Source organism: Cyrtonyx montezumae, unplaced genomic scaffold (assembly GCF_038088225.1).
Source record: "Cyrtonyx montezumae isolate F1298 unplaced genomic scaffold, pur_monq_1.0 scaffold_5, whole genome shotgun sequence".
Classification (NCBI taxonomy): domain Eukaryota; kingdom Metazoa; phylum Chordata; class Aves; order Galliformes; family Odontophoridae; genus Cyrtonyx; species Cyrtonyx montezumae.
The window spans coordinates 14,725,595-14,741,887 of record NW_027072056.1 but is presented as its reverse complement, the minus strand read 5'-3'; the positions used below and the strand labels follow the sequence as shown (position 1 = coordinate 14,741,887).

At 43.5% G+C, this 16,293-nt stretch overlaps 1 protein-coding gene across 3 annotated transcripts in view; it reads right to left on the bottom strand.

Moving 5' to 3' along the window:
- The window catches only part of DIS3L2 (DIS3 like 3'-5' exoribonuclease 2), a 162,777-nt gene that overhangs the window by 89,148 nt on the left and 57,336 nt on the right, over positions 1-16,293 (bottom strand). For all 3 annotated transcript variants that reach the window (XM_065748085.1, XM_065748084.1, XM_065748086.1), the window contains 2 exons: positions 7,580-7,686; positions 6,164-6,411 (listed from right to left, as the gene is read on the bottom strand). In XM_065748085.1, coding sequence (XP_065604157.1) covers positions 6,164-6,411; positions 7,580-7,686 — 355 coding nt within the window. The remainder of the gene's footprint in view (positions 1-6,163; positions 6,412-7,579; positions 7,687-16,293) is intronic.

Sequence of the window (16,293 nt, the reverse complement as noted above, 5' to 3'; positions counted from 1 at the left end):
CAGACCATACCATGACTTATGTCTGCTGGAGATGCAGAACTACCAGACAGAACCCTGGGCTACTTTGTGCATCTCATTTTAAGGAAATGTTTTATATTACTATGTTCTTGGAGAGGTAAGAGTGTTAAATTTAAGGGAAAAAAATACACTCAACAAGGATAAGAGACCTCAAAGGCAGCTCTAGCTATACAAAGGCTTCTTCCCTTGAGATCCTCCTTCCTCCCCTCATCACTTTAAAAGGTGTCCCACACACTAATAGCCTTTGCTGCAGTAAACTGCACACGTGTAGATGAGGCAGCTGCTCTATGATGCTTAGAGCAAGTTTCCATCTGTCCTACTGCAAACCCCATGGCACATTCGTTGAGAGCTCTGGTGTCAAACAAATGCTCAGTTCTGGATGCAGAGTGCCAAGTAGGACTCCAAAGGAGGGGGAAATTGCTCTTTCTCTGTCTGCTTATAAACATTACAGGAGAATCAAAGTCCTGCAGTGGCTCTCCTCCCCTTTCTCATCCCTAGAATGTTCTGTGGTACACAGAGGTAATTCATTTCATATATATATATATAATTATTTTTTAAATATACTGCCATTAGGGTGAATGGAACACTGCAGGCAATAGAGATAACGCTGCTGCTCCAAGAAAATTACAACTGGAATTAAGGCAAATCCATCAAAATATGACACAAAAGAGAGGGGTAATAACACAGTGCAAATACAGCCACTCTAATAAGTGTTTTTCCACTGCATAAAATACACAATCACAGTATTGATCCTTCTGCTTTAATTCTAATGAGTGAGAACAGGCACTAATGGATTTCCAAAATCGGGGCCAAAGCAGTGTGCTTGTCATTTGGACTAGCAAGATGCTCTCAGTGATCCAAACGTGCCATAAACCCACAGAACAAACCCCATCCGCGCAGTGCAAGCAAGCCCATCTCTTTTATGGGAGCAGAGCTCTCTCTTCACAACGGGAAGGGCTGCGTAATAAACCTGTCACATTGTGTAATACGCTGAAAAGGATTGTGCGCTTTGTGGCGTGGTAAATTGTAGAGTTCACATTGCCTAGCTTTAAAATAAAAATGAAAACAAGGATAAAAGATATTTCCCTCCATTGTTTCAATTTTATGTGCAAACTCAACAGCAGAAATACGTGTGTGTTTGGCACTGAGGCTTAATTCTCCACTTCTGCAGCTTGGTCCCACTCTGATCTTTATTTTAATGTAAATAAACGAGGCATCAGTTTTATCTCCTTCTCTCTCAACAGTAACAACAAACCAGAGAAATCACCACTTCATTTCCAGTGTCTAATGTGCAGCTGAGAGACTTTGCAAGGATGGGTCTATGGGTCTGATGGTCCCTACGAATCTATGCTTGAACCTCACCTCCTTCTGAACCAGCTCCACAAGGCACAGGAAGAAGTACCTTGACCCAGACAACTTCCCTGACCACATGGATAGACAGAAATAAAATTTTAAAAGAGAGAGAAAAAAAGGACACACTGCCCTACCAAAAAGAAAGGGCAAGAGCTTATGTCTTGGGTGCCCCTTTCCTTGGAAGAGCAGAAGCAGGAGGGTGGCAGGAGAGCCGCACTACAAGTCATGGAAAGCACCTTTTAATGCCAGAGTGCTTTCCAGCTCAGTTTTGAAACCCATGTTTTCTTGATCCGTTTACTGAAATTAGATTAGGAACCATAAGGGGTTTACCCAGAGGTCTGATATAGGACTAATATTTTTTAATAGTAATTAACATTTGATTTACAGTGTTCCAGGGAACATTTCCCAAGTATCTTGAAACAAGAAGTGTACAACTGGCTTTAATTGGGGCCATGCTACAGTCACACAGACATGACTTGCATCAGAGCAAAATCTGACAGGACAGCATGTGATCAAAGGTAACACATATAGGATCACCAATGGCCCTGGAGTAACAGCCAGGCTCACTCATGGGGCACTGCGGCCACCAAGGGTAGCAAGAATAGTTCAAGAGACTTATAAACAACAACAGGCACCGGGCCCAGCAGCGGTCACGGTGTCTGTGGCATTGCAGGCTTGCGTGGTTTTTTTTCTCCAAATGTTAGGAGGTGAAAAATGACACAGACGTAAATATTGCCTGTGACGTTGATGGGAGATGATTAGAACACCCCGGGGCTGCTTTTACAGCCCTGTGTTGACGTCGGGCCCAGGTAGTATGCAGCCAGGGAAAGCACTGATGGCAATGTGCTGCAGTTGGGATGTGGGGTGGGTGCAAAAAGGGCTTTTCTCCAAGCCAGGCATGGGGCAGGCTCGCTGAGCTGCTGACTCACCATGGCTTCATCCCCCACAACTTTGTGCCTGAGGCAGTCACACTCCCGCTGCCCCCTGCCCCTTTGTGGGGATGCTGATCAAATCTATTCAGCCAGCCATTTCCACAAACGTACATTGGAACCCTCTCCATCCTCCAGACAGACAAAACCAGCCAACGTGGTCAAAGGTTATATGATAAGAGCTCTCCAAAAGGACCATGCACAATTACACAAGGCTTGCTTCTTTCAGAAAGCCAGGCAGGCTCCCAAATGGAAGTCAGTAACTTCCACGGACACTCCATAATCTTTCCCAGACTCCCTCTTGAGAGCAGACATGCCCACAGCCATTCCATAGAGGTTTCTTTTGAGCAGCAGCAGAATAACAGAATAGTTTGAGTTGGAAAGGTCCTAGTAAGACCATGGAGTTCCAACTCCATGCCATGGGAAAGGACACCCCTCACCAGGTCAGGCTGACCAAAAACCCATCCAGCCTGGCCTTGAGCTGCTCCAGGGATGGGGCACCCACAGCTTCTCTGGGCAGCCTGAGCCTGAGCCTCACCACTCTCCAAGTAAATAATTTCTTCCTTATACCTAATTTAAACCTACCTGTTTTCATTTTACAACACCATTACCCCTTATCCTGTCACAATTTTTCCAATAGGCCCTTTGGGTATGAGAAGGTCAACAATGAGGTCTCCCCAGAGCCTTCTCTTCTCCAGGCTGAACAATCCCAGCTCTCTCTGCCTCTCTTCACAGGAAGGGTGCTCCAGCCTCCTGAACATCCTACACAGCAGTAACTACACACCACTTTGATGAAACACTACACAGTGCTTCAAAATTTTCAATTCTTTTTAAATAGTTCTATCCATCACCATACTTTGGTGGCAAAAAGTAAAGACTCCACCCTTAAACATCTCCAAAAGCGTGGAGCTGTCTTGACTAATGCTCAGAACAGCTTTCGACTCCATCACCAGCAAGTTTCCAGGAAACAACTGTACACAGCAGTACTTGTAATATTTATCTGAAACAGGGGAATATTCTGCAGCGGTTTCGCTTTGTCTGCAACCCAAAGCAGGTACAGTGAAATGGCATTTCATTGCCACAGTAAAATCATATCACATGCAGAAAGGAGTATGGCAGCACACGTTCACAGCATCACCAGTGGGACACGGAGCCGATAGGACCTCCCTGCTCCTTCCAGCAGTCAGGGTGACACAAGGTGGCCTTCAGAGGGGACCGTGTCTCAGTGGTGACCACCAGGTGGCAATCACGACACAGAAACGCACCCCCTCCCCAAGGGGACCTCCGTGGGCTGCCAGGTTTCCTGTTGCGAAGGTGACCACCCTGGCTGACCAGTGCCCACCACCAAGCCCTTAGCTGGGACATCCCACTGCTCCAGCCACGCGTGGTCACCATGAAGATCTGAACATACTGTGAACTCGAGATACAGCACTGAGCTTCCCAAGGGAAAAGGAAAGCTGATGAAGGCTCACAACCAGCTCACAGGAGTTCAACCACAGGACAGGAAGTACCCGAAAACACCTAAGACATACAGGAGAAATTGCTGCCAACTTCACAGGGAGTTTTCCTTGTACGTCCAGCAGACTTACACAGTGCATTTAGATCTACAGGTCTTCCGTCCAGACATTTTCAGAATGATGGCAGTACTGCCAAAGGCACACCGTGAAGTCTGTATTAAGGGGTGCACTGCCTCAGCAGGTACCATCCCTAGAGCTATGAGTGACTCGTTTTCTCAATTCCTCTAGTGCGGGCAGTGGTGGAAAGAAGCATCTAAGGCCAAGCAGCATGACAGTGCCACAAGGGACAATGAGAGCTGGAAGGAAAACCTGACTGCCAGCTTAGGGACCAGCTGTAACACTAATGGCCCCACACTGGCTGTGTCTGTGTTAAAGAAGATACAGACCCAGAAGGATGTAGTGACAAGTCTCCAGTCAACAACACCAAAGCTGAACATTCAGCTTTCTTATCTAGTCACCAGGCCAAGCAAGTTCAGAAAACCAAGCATGCAATGAGTTGCTGGTCACCTCCTCATCTCTTTCAGGTACGGGCACGGTTAGCAAGATAGCCATCTTATCAACAAGCTCCAAAAGAAACAGGAACTTTTGGGAACTTCAAGAGGTTTCCTTGAATTGCACTGTCTAAGCAAACGTGTATTTATAGTTAAAAACAAAATGGGTCACAAGGTTTTGTGCTCCCATCTCCTCAAGACACTTACTGAAGTGCAACCAAGGCATAAAGGAAACAATTATGTATGAAGACAATTGTGGAAGTTTTCTTTCCTGACAACACCCTTTACATCTTGGAAACTACCAAAATATCCAGATGAGAATATGCAATGGCGTCAGAAGCACAAATTAATGCATTAGCCCCCTCCCAAAAAAGACATTAGCCCATCCTCCTCACTTGTTTTGGTTGTTTGTGACACGATGCCAAAAAGCACAATAACCCTCCAGGCTTTTCTCTGCTGGAGTCAAAAGACAAAAAAACCCTTCTGCCAACAAGCAACTTAGTCATAGTGAAGTTCACAGCACAGCCAGCCCCTGGTTAAGTGGGGCTCAAAGGGAGGCCACTTCAGTTCATACACAGCAGTTTAGCTATAAAATACGAAGTGACCTAACTGCTCATGTGGCTCCCAAGAGGTACATCTGAAACTTGCTGTTACAAAGCAGCCACAACTGATAATGAACTTTGGAAAAAAAAAAACAAAAAAAAAACAGGGTAAGAAGGACTTCAGTTCGGTAGCTTTTAGTTTTAGGGCTGATAGGTCTGTGCCAGTACTTTTTAAAATAAAAGTTTTGATGCAAGTTTTCATTTTGGCAAGGAGTTTGAGCTGAGAACTCTAAAAACATTGTCCTGACACTCCATCAGAACAGGTTTGCAAGAGGAAGAGAAAGTGGCTTTATGCCCAACTCCCACTACTGTAAATATTCCAGATTACATCCAGATCCCAATCACCTTTAACATTTGGCCACAGCGTTTCCATGGGTCAGAGCTACCTACTCTGCATTACCAACTAAATCAGGACTACTCGGTTTTTCCCAAGTGGACTGAACAGATTTATCTATGTCCACTACTGCTTACTGAGGCCCACTCAATAGGAAACAGCGAAGTTGCTCCAGGTGGGTGCTTAGTGTGCTGCAGCAGTTCCCAAGAAAAAGTGAAAATGCTAAGGACTAAAAGGTCTTCACGAAGGAGAGGTAAGACAAATTTGCAATCTGAATCCAGCTCAGCACAGGCCATTTGAGTAACACTGCCTTAAAATCTTCACCTTCACAGTAATACTACTGATTTGAACTCCGGGCAGCAGCGGCCTTACAGTGCCTCTTAAAAAGCACAGAGTGTAACATCATTCTCATCTGTTTCAGATGTGAATCTTCCTAATTTCTAGCATCCTTCCTTGAAGCAATGCAAATTTAAATATCACAACATTTGTGACTTCTTTCTACTTGAAAGAATATCAAAGATGAGCCTACAGCTACTGACCTTCATCCTCTGGCAGAAGTGAATTTCCTTACACACTTGGCACTTTTCTTACACAGAGGGAGAAAAGGCCAAACTGTGCCCAGCACCCAGCACTGCTTGTGCTGGTCAGGCTAAGCATCCACGGTGTTCCCTCTAGACTGCAAGCTCTTTGAGCAAGAACCGTACACACATTAATGCTGTGATATGCCAGCAGGTGAAAGCAAGCACCAAAAGAAATTAATATTATACTGCCATGAGACTTAACTAGCAATTAGCCTCATCTCTCCACGAGCTACAGGAGGTATGCAAGATAAGCTTCTTGCTAACAGATTCATGTCTTTATTCCATACATCAAACCAAGTAAATCTCATTGATCTCAGGTTTCAATAGCGGCCACATACCCTGTTGCAAAGTTGCTGTCTTCCTTCCAGTCCACTATGCGACAGATGAAGAGCATATTCGAATAGTCCTCAGGTCTGGCCACAAAGTCTGAAGGACAATCAGCCAAAGACACGTAGGCCCTGGGCACTCTGTGGTCCACAGGTGAGAACATGGCACACTTCTTGAAAAGTTCACTGTTCTTGTCTGCCAGAAGCTTGATGAAGCCCGTAGCTGCTCGAGAATGCTTCTTTTCCAAAATATAGACCACCTGGAAGAAGCAAGGTTTTCTACAGTTAATACCCTCAGATAAACTTATTTTCTGCAGCAGAATAGGGGTACACAGAGGCTCAGCAGAACACCTTGGAAAACCACCAGGCCAATATCCTACACTTCCTTATGCGTACGTTCACGTGTGCATTTTTCAACTGAGCACCTATTTTACAGTGTGTTTTCCTTGCCATCTTCCTGAAGGCTATAGAAGAGCTATGTGCCTTCCAAGTGCTAGCTCTCTACAGCGATTTTCTTGATTACAGAACAAAACCAGACATGAAGCAGATGCTTCCAAATGCAGGGAATTAGCCACAACATACAAGCAAATCCTGTGAGATCTTTCATTTGTATCCTCGGCCTGTGATTTTGACATTCAGTGCAGAACAGGCCAGTTCAGAAATGGTGCCTCTGGCGGATCCAATGCTAACCACAGGAAAGGATGTGCTGTGGGGAATTTGGCAGTTCTATCCTCTCTGCGCTTTCTGAAGTTAGGGGTTATTTTACCTTTATACAAGACAGCTTCGAAAAGAATAATAAATTACAATATCATTAAATAATTGTTCCAGAGAGGTGTTCATCCAGGCTATATTTTTGTAGACCATAATAAATCACTGGATAACTGAAATACTATAGCTGATTTCCTAAACTTATACAGTCAAGTCCTTCCAGAAGGTTTCAGAAGCTGCACCTCTGTGTGATTCTGAACACTGCAATTGCCACGCTGGAAGAGACCAGTGGGCAGCCCAGCCCAGAACAGGGACCAGAATGAGAAGCTGCACAGGAAAGCACAAGACGTGGAAAAGACCTGACCCAGCCTGTCCCACTGGTCTCTTGACAATTGAAGATTGGCTCAAATTTTGAACCAACAGCACTAACAGCCTTTCCAAAGTCTTTTAAGTATTACTTCTGACAACTCTGGATATTCTGACACTCATATCAGTATCCAATTCTTTTTCTGAATCTTGTTAAGTAATTTTGCCTAACAAAGAAAGGGAATTTAAACTAGCATAATTGGAAAAAACAAGACACTTGAGTTTTATCAGGTCGGACAATTACTCTCTTTGAAACAGGGAATGTTTATTCAAATGGAGGCTATGGGTAGGCCACTGCTGGTCTCCTTCAGCCTTTGCAAGTGCACACATACATGCCACTCTCCATGGAGTTACCTTAGCTGTCCTCTGAAGAAACTTATCTGGGAGGAGCCTGGGATCGTTCACCTTGGGTACCTCCTCTTGTTTTGTTCTGTGCACAGCACCCATCCCAGCAGCTTTCACTGCAACAAACCAGAAATGCAACCATTACTGTAGCACGTTTCCATCATGAATTTATGTCGGACTTCTGCTGCAAATTACAATATCAGGTGCATGTATTAGACTTATCTGAAAAGACAGAGATTTCAAGTGCTTGCATAGCCAAGTATTAAGCAACTTTATTTCTCCAGACTACAGAAGAAAGCAGGTATACACTCACTTACCATGGAGATCTGCTAAAAAACAACAAAAGTCAAAACAATTCCAAACTTTACAAGTACAAGTTTATCAGCCATAATAAACAAAATGGTGGAAAACACTATTTCTTGAATACTAAGAAATACATTAATTTCCTGGCACTACTTAGTTGGAGTCATTAACATTATATAAACAGTCCTTTAAGTACATACATTCATTTAATATTTAATTTCCTTAACAAATGTTATGCAAGGTTACAAAACACATGTTTATCTTAGACACTGAAACCACATCTACTAAGCTGACCCTCTTAGGCTGCAGACCAGGATTATTAAAAAGCCTTATGAAAGTAATTGCTGTGTATGACAAACAGCCACACTCCTTCCCCTCGAAACTCCTTCACCAGATGCCAAGAGCATTTAAATCAACTGACAGCTAAATTCCAGTTCATGATTTTCACAATGAAAGTATCTGTTACAGGCAGCCAGCACGCGAATGCTTGTTGTATTTACAAACAGCCAACGCAGTGCTTGCCATCCAGACAGCTTGGACCGGCCCCCTGTGAGCCAGAGGGCTGCTGAGAGCCTGTGGCTACTGCTCTGACAGTGGCTTCAGGATGTGACTTTTTTCCTAGAGAAGAGGAGGCTCAGGAGAGACCTTATTGCACTCTTCAACACCCTAAAAAAAGGTTGTGGCTAGGTGAGGTGCAGCCTCTTCTCCCAGGTAACAGTGACAGGACAAGAGGGAATGGCCTCAAGTTGTGCCAAGGGACATTCATGTTGGATATGTGGGAAAAATGCTTCTCAGAAGAGAGTGGTAACGTGCTGGCACAAGTTGGCCAGGGAGTGCTGAAGTCACTGTACCTGGAGGTGTTCTAGAAGCATAGAGATGTGGCATTGAGGGATGTGGTCAGTGGGCAACATTGATTGTAGTTGGACTAGATGATCCTAGAGGTCTTTTCCAACCTTAATGATTCTCTCTCACTTCTGCTGGAATGAACTCAGGTTTGCCACAACAAGGGTTACTAAAAGATAAATCCCCCATGGAGCTTCATGGTTATAAACAAGATGGAAAAAAAACCTGTTTGGACCATTATAAAGAGTTTAAAAAGTGGAGATATTCAAGTTACACACCTCATTGCTTTCCTCTCCTAAGACCACTGTCAGCTAGAGGCTGGACCAGGAAATCAGTCAGTGAAGAATACAAGCAAAGAGCCGTTCTGTTTTCTTATAAATTTTCAAGCCATCAGTTAATAGTACAGGGTTTACGGTGTGCCAACCATAAAGACAGCTAGAACAAAGAACGGGACAATCCAAGACAAGGAAACACTGGCAGGCACAGAGGGCAGTGGGAGCTTGGTAGCCTTCCAAGGGCCAGCCATGCAGGCACACCTGACACAAGTCAGTGCTTTGCTGGAGTGAACTCTGCCACCGCTCAGCACACACCAGATGGAAGAGGAACCAGAACTAAACGTGTCTGGAAAAAGCAAGATTCGCACTCACTGCTTTCCCAGCATAGCAGAATGACAGCACTGACCTGAGACACATCGGACAAGAATGAGAAAAGCACCATGCTCGAGGAATACGTCCCTATTAACGCTGACTTCTTTCCACTTTTCCTTCCAATTCCAAATTGTCCAAAAAGTTGCTTGCATTTTTTCACAGAAGCAGGAAGAAAAGGAGCCAGCAGCAGCGTCCTTGGAAGGTATCACATGCACACATAGAAAAGCAGAGAACCACCAGGAGTGGCTGACGCTTGGAGCCCGGCAAATGGGTCACCAGCGTGTCCTTCACTGTGACAAAGAACTGGCAAGACCGCTGTATTTCACCCATGTGAACCCAGGACGGGTACCAGAAGGCATCTGAAGTCTCACTTTGACACATGGCAGAGCCTGCCTCTTTCCTTCACAGCCAAGATCAACTAGGGGCCTTTGTCTGGCTGGAGAATACCTCCTTCCTCAGGGGTCTCTCCAGTTTCAGCATCCCTCCCAAAAAATCCTGGAGTTAGTAGAAACTCCATCAGAAGGAGGGTCAGATCTACAACATCAACAGAAAGAAAGAAGAAAGTAAATCCCAGACATCTACTTATTCCTCCCACCTTTCTCTAGTATCTAAAAAGCCATTGCATACATTCACTGTTGGACAACACTCCTGAAACTAAGGACAGGAAAACAGACGCACAAGAAGCTCTGTACTCCTGGGGCCAAAAGATGTAGACTGTTTGACAGCTTTGTAACTGCTTCTTTTGAAGTGAACATTCTGCTGATAGCAGGGCTGCATCTAACGCTCAGAGGTCTACATCAGTGGAGCACCAGCAGTACAGATCTCTTACAACAAAGCCCTCTGCTCAAGAAGAACTACCCATATCCAAAGTTCACCCAGCTCAAAAGTTAAATTACTGCACATGGACCTCAATCTCAACTGAAGCATCAAGACAGTGAGAAATCTGTCACCTGAGTCCCCTAAACACTGTCAGATGGTATTGCACACCTGCCTTCACAGAATCATAGAATCATTCAGGTTGGGAAGGATTTCTAAGATCATCTAGTCCAACCATCCTCCTACCACCAATACTGCCCACTAACTACATCCCTCAGTGCCACAACTCTATGCTTCTTGAACACCTCCAGGGACAGTGACTCCACCATTTCCCTGGGCAGCTGTGCCAACACACCACCACTCTTTTCTGAGAACCATTTTTTTCCAAATATCCAACCTGAATGTCCACTGGAACAACTTGAGCCCATTCCCTCTTGCCCTCCTATACACTGAAGCTGAAAGTGGATGGATGGGTGGGTGAGTGGAGAGTAAAGGAACCAGAGCCCCTATAGAGTCTGGTGGACTAGAAGATCAGTGCTGGGAGACAGGAATATCTCACACTACAAGGCAGAGCCATGGAGGCAATTCTAAAGGAAAGTTAACTTGTGAGAGAAGCACATTTTTGAGCAGGGGAGGTGGGAAGAAACTCCTCACATTATGCCAAACTAAAAATGAATTATTCTGACCCCTTTACTGTAGTGGTTATCCAATGACCATTCAATATTTCCACCCTGGGCAAAGACATGTTTTCTGAGAAAGATTTACTATGTTAGCTTGGGCAATACTTCATAAGCTTATCTTACAGTGAAAACACACTTCAGCAACTAGGATCCAATGAAACTGCATTATAATCTCAGTGTTTTCCTTTCAGCGATTATCTGACAAACCAAAACTGTAATAGTCTTACTTTAAAAAAAAAAATAGGCACTAGATACAAAAAGCAACTCAAATTAGTTATGTTATGACCAAAAAAATAGATCCAGGACGTTGTGGAATTCACCTCCCTCTGTCACAGATGGGTAGAGGCAGCTTCAGAACACAGTTAGATCTGCCCAGCAGCATTCCTAGGTCAAACTTTTTCTTTTTTTTTTTCTTTTTTTTTTTTTTGTAAAAGCTCCCCCAAATTTCCTTCTACAATTAAATTACCAGGCATTAAGAAGTGTGGCCAAAGTGGACCAAAAGTCATCAGAGTAGAATTCTGATTACTTGTGACAGATCCAAAGTTATTTTCACTAGGTTTGCATTGGTCACTGTGGAAATTTGCAATTCTGTCCAAAAAGAATACAATTAAAGATGCAATATCCACTTGCAAATGAAAATATATCACAGTTTCAGATCTCAAAAACAACCCACTGGAAACAAAAAAAAAAAAAAAAGTCTTCTCTCCCTGGATGGAAAGAAACAAGTTTTAAAAAATATAGTTTAACATTTGCTAATTCAGCTAGAAGAGCCATCTACTTGAGAAGTCAGCTCTCACATGGGCACACCTACAGAACTCAGCAGAAGACATTAGTGGTACGAAGCTTTTAAAGAATGAAAACATTATTCCTCAGTTTCCTGCTCAGGTGGCAGAACATCTGTAAGCTCTTCAGGAGTTACTACTAATTGAGTAACCAAATTTAGGTTCTCTGTTGTCTGTTTCGATAAGCTGTTCTCAGCATACTGTGTTTTAGTACCAAAAAATGTGGAAACAAATGTTAAAAACCACAATTGATTACAAATATCACCTCAAGGGTTCTGTGTTACACCACACTCAAACAACATCTTTTTGGAAGTTCTGCCTAATACAAGTGACGTACTGAAAGGAATACTCCCTTAAACAAGAATCAAGTGCATTCAAATGCATGCACACATAATGGATCACAGCTATTGTGATCTTTATGTCCAGAAAAAGGAGACACGTTTCTGCTAATGGTGGCACAAGGTTCTTCACATTCTGTCAGTGGTATTCGTTTGCACGGAGCAAGTTTTTACTCCAGAATGCAACACTGCTGGTGCTAACCAAAGGTTCACATCCATACTTGGTCTTACCCATCACCAAGTAAACCAAAATGTAATTTTCTGAGGGTCTAAGTAAAAGGTTTCTAAGAAGCATCTGCTCCTGGTCAAATGATTTCAGCTTCTAGAAACTTGTTTTTGTACGTAGAGAGGTAGACAACACAATTTGACCCAAAACCCAGGTATTACTTGGGCAGTGAAAGGGCCAATTCACTTGTCACCAGACACTGTTCAGAATTAGAACTTACATTAAATAAGCTACTATAAGTCTTGCTTGAGAAAAAGCCACACAAGAAGCAATATTTTGCAAATATTTATATCTACTCACATAGAGCTTCCCACCTGTGATGGAGGGAACATACTGTTGGCTGTGACAACACTGCTAAGACAACAGCTTTGGAATTCAACCAGTGCAGCTTGTCCAAATTCAGCCTAACTGCTCCTGCATGCAATGCAGGAAGGCTCTGCAGGTACAAAAGAAAAACAGCTTTGAAACACACAGAACTCCTGAGCTGCCTCATCAGAGAACAGCGTGACAAAAGAACACGAGTAACTTCCCAGAGATGTCGATTTTGAACACACTAAGCAGACTCATCCTGCCACAGCCGTTCATGTTTCAGCACCTGAATTCACACATCTGCATACCCAATGGCATGCTGACCTGGAGACTCAGATGATGAGCAAGGAGATTTATGAAGATGCACAAATGGGAGGAGACCCTCAGAGCGGGAAAGCAAGGGCATATAACAGATGTGTTATAAGCAAAAAGATGACCATCTGCAATAACACCGAGCAAAGGCAACGTGAAGACATGAGTACAGCCAGCTTCCTAGGCATGCAGCTCAGCCAAGCATAGCCATCTACTTGTGTTCAGCCACCTCCACGAGAAAGAGCAGTGGAGATGGCAGAACGATGAGACAGAAGTGTCACTGCTCCTTAGAACCCTCCACACCCAATCAACAAAGACTCAACAACCTTTTGCTGCCATCTCACCCAAGAGATCAAATTGTGTCTGTCTCAGTAGACACACAACTTTACTGCAGTCACAGCACTGGTATTCAGACCTCTGACTCTCTTCCATCCTTGAGAAGCTGCCAGTCAACAGGGGGGCTAGAACCACTATTGCAACAGAATTGAATCTAAAAAGCTCAGGGAACGCTACAGTCTACATAAATACAGTTTTATTACATTAACAACAAGTCAAATTAAAATGTTATAAAAACATTTCCATTAACTATTTTGCCTACTTAATGTTCTTCCTTCCTGTACGTGCATTTGTTCCTAAAGTGTGTGTGTCCAATTTTACAATTGCATGGAAAATATGTTAGCTGAATGAATCCTAATCTGATTCATCCTGGAAATCTCGCTGCTAACAATGACCATACTCTAATATGTTTATCTTCACACCCACCACTCAGTTGCAATACCATGCCCACTCCTTTTTCTTAACCCAAACTCCTAAACTCAAAGGAGAAACACAGGTGAATTCAGGAACATATGGTAATATGCTGAACTTAATCTAATTCCCATTAACTAACTGCCAAAGTAATTTTTTTTTCCTTTGTTCAAGAAGTCATTTGGGGGTCAAGATAACTTACTGGGAAAGAACAGCGTAAGAAGCTTCCACATTAACTTCCACAACATTAACTTCCACTGCAGGCATCAGCTGTGCAACACAAGAACAACAGAGGCTTAGCCAGCCTGTAGCATTCAATCAGCGCTTCCTTAAAGCCCAATTTGTCCAACACCAATTGAACACAAAATTTTAAATTGTACTGTTTATTCTTCAAGAAATCTACGCTCTCGTTTACAAAAAGTTATAGCAACAACCAAAAGAGCTAGATCCAGAGACCTGCAAATGTGAACTTACGATAAACGAATGCAGAGCTGACTCGAGCAGCTGAAATGGCTCCAGTTTCTCTGCTGGTTTTCCAGGCTTCAAGCAGAGTGAAACCGATCTGATTTTTGACAGTTCCACCTCAAGGATTTCTATTAAAAGCCGTGTAACTGAGAAGATTTCCTGGTGAGCTTTCACTCTGCTGTGGCCTAGAAATGTCCAGAGCTATGCAGTGGAGACGATCCATCTCCAGAAAGCTGCAGGCTAGGAAAGAACCATGAAGGCTCTTTAACAGTGCTCAGAACAAACAGGAGCCTCTGAAGAAGAGAGAGAAGAACATTTATTCCTTCCAGCAGTCAGTGAGGTTGGCGGGCTCCAAATTTGTCACATTTAATGACAACTAAAGTAAAAGAACGGGACCTGAGCAGAGCTGAGGAACAAGCACGTTGTCCAGATTCTCGTCATCATCACCCCTTCCCTACCAGGGGACTTGGCAGAGAAATTGGAACATTGCTCTAAACTCTGCCTATGCCAATATGGGCCCTTCTGCAGTCACTACTGGCTCCAGGTGAGCACAAAAGGCAGCAATGCACCTACTCAGATCAAAGAAAATATGAGAAAGCACATAAAAGCAGAAGGCTCAAAGAAACTCGAGTGGTTGAAGAAGCACAAAACAGACAAACTTAAGACCATCGATACGTTTTCCCTCTTTGCTAGAAGGATCCAAAAGCCTTTCTGAGTGCCAACTCTAGAGCAGCATCTCAAGGGAAAAAAAAATGCATTATTGCATTACCATCATGGCCATAATGCAAAGGTACCAAACGTCACTACACCTTCTGAACAAAGCAACCCCAAGGTATTCAATAACATCCTTTGGTCAGCAGCATGAACACTGAGCAATTTTAGGTTATAATTTCTGACAGTATCAAGCTTATTAAAGACGAAGATAGTCATATCCTGTTTGAAAAGAGACTGACCAGAGTCCACCTGGCCAGTGCTGTACAGGCAAGGAGACAGAATAAGCCATGCAGCAGCTCTAGCCCAAATTCCACTGACTCTACCTACTAACCATCAGCTATTTGATTCAATTTTCCATTCCACAATTGGCTGAGTTGGTTGTCAGTTTACTCTGCCCGTAAGCGAGCCATTTCTATTCAGACTTCATTACGTCAAGGCAGTGAGCAAACCTCTCACACACTCAAACTGTGATTTGCAGTGATGTAGGTGTTAAAGGGAAATCCTGAACAAACACAACTATCTGATTGCCGCCAGGGCAGGCAGTCCACCAACCTGATTACCTCCGTGAGCCACCCTGTGGGAAGCAGGATATTCTGCGTATCTGGTAAAGTAAGATCTCTCACGAGAAGAGCTGAGAAAAGCTGAGCAAACTAGTTTGACAAAGATAGCTCTTGGCATGGCGACACAGTTTTATGAACTTTTATTTGAATATCCTTTCACAAAGAAAGGCTGAAGCATTTTATGAGCACAGCTGCCATTCTCACAAGTAGTTGCTACTGTTCAATTGCTACTTTCTCCTTATCAGAGCAAAACGACGCCAGTGTTTAACAAGAGACAGCTCACATTTGTATGAAACTCTGTGACACACAAGCCTGTGTAGGGATACACCATCGTAAAGTATTCTTTACAGAACATCCTGCCCTTTTCCTAGGCAGGGAGGCTACCAAAATTCTTCTATTTTTTATTACATATTGACATGTAGTATAAAGAAAATCCTTTCACAGCCGTGATAAGTCACAGAAGTAACATATTCCAGCTCAGTAATAATGATACAAGTTACACTATCCCCGTTTCAGTAGTGAATGCGAATGACGATTAAGGAAAAGAATTACAGATCTGGCAAAGGTTGTACCCACTGGTGGATGACTTCTTTGCATAGCAGTGACACAGAGTAACCCTGAGAACACAGGGTAAAACTCTTGAGGATTTATCAAGCACTACGGGGAATTAATCTTTTTTTCTGTACACAGTATTGCTCAGACTAGTGCCAGGACACTATGCCTTGCTCTTTGCCTGTGTTACAAGAGGTCATAGGAAATCCAGGAGGGCTCACAGCCACCAGTGAGTGAGCTGAGAGGCTTTCGTCAGATTGGATGCTCACAGTGCTAATTTCACAAGGAAAGAACAGAAAGTTTGTTCAGCGTGTAGAAATATTTGTGCCCTGGAAATACAGCTGAAAGCGCAGGAAAGGAGAAAAGGGATTTCCAACTTTGCTAAAATAGACCTACATCCAGTGACCAGCACTTCACATTAAGAAGATC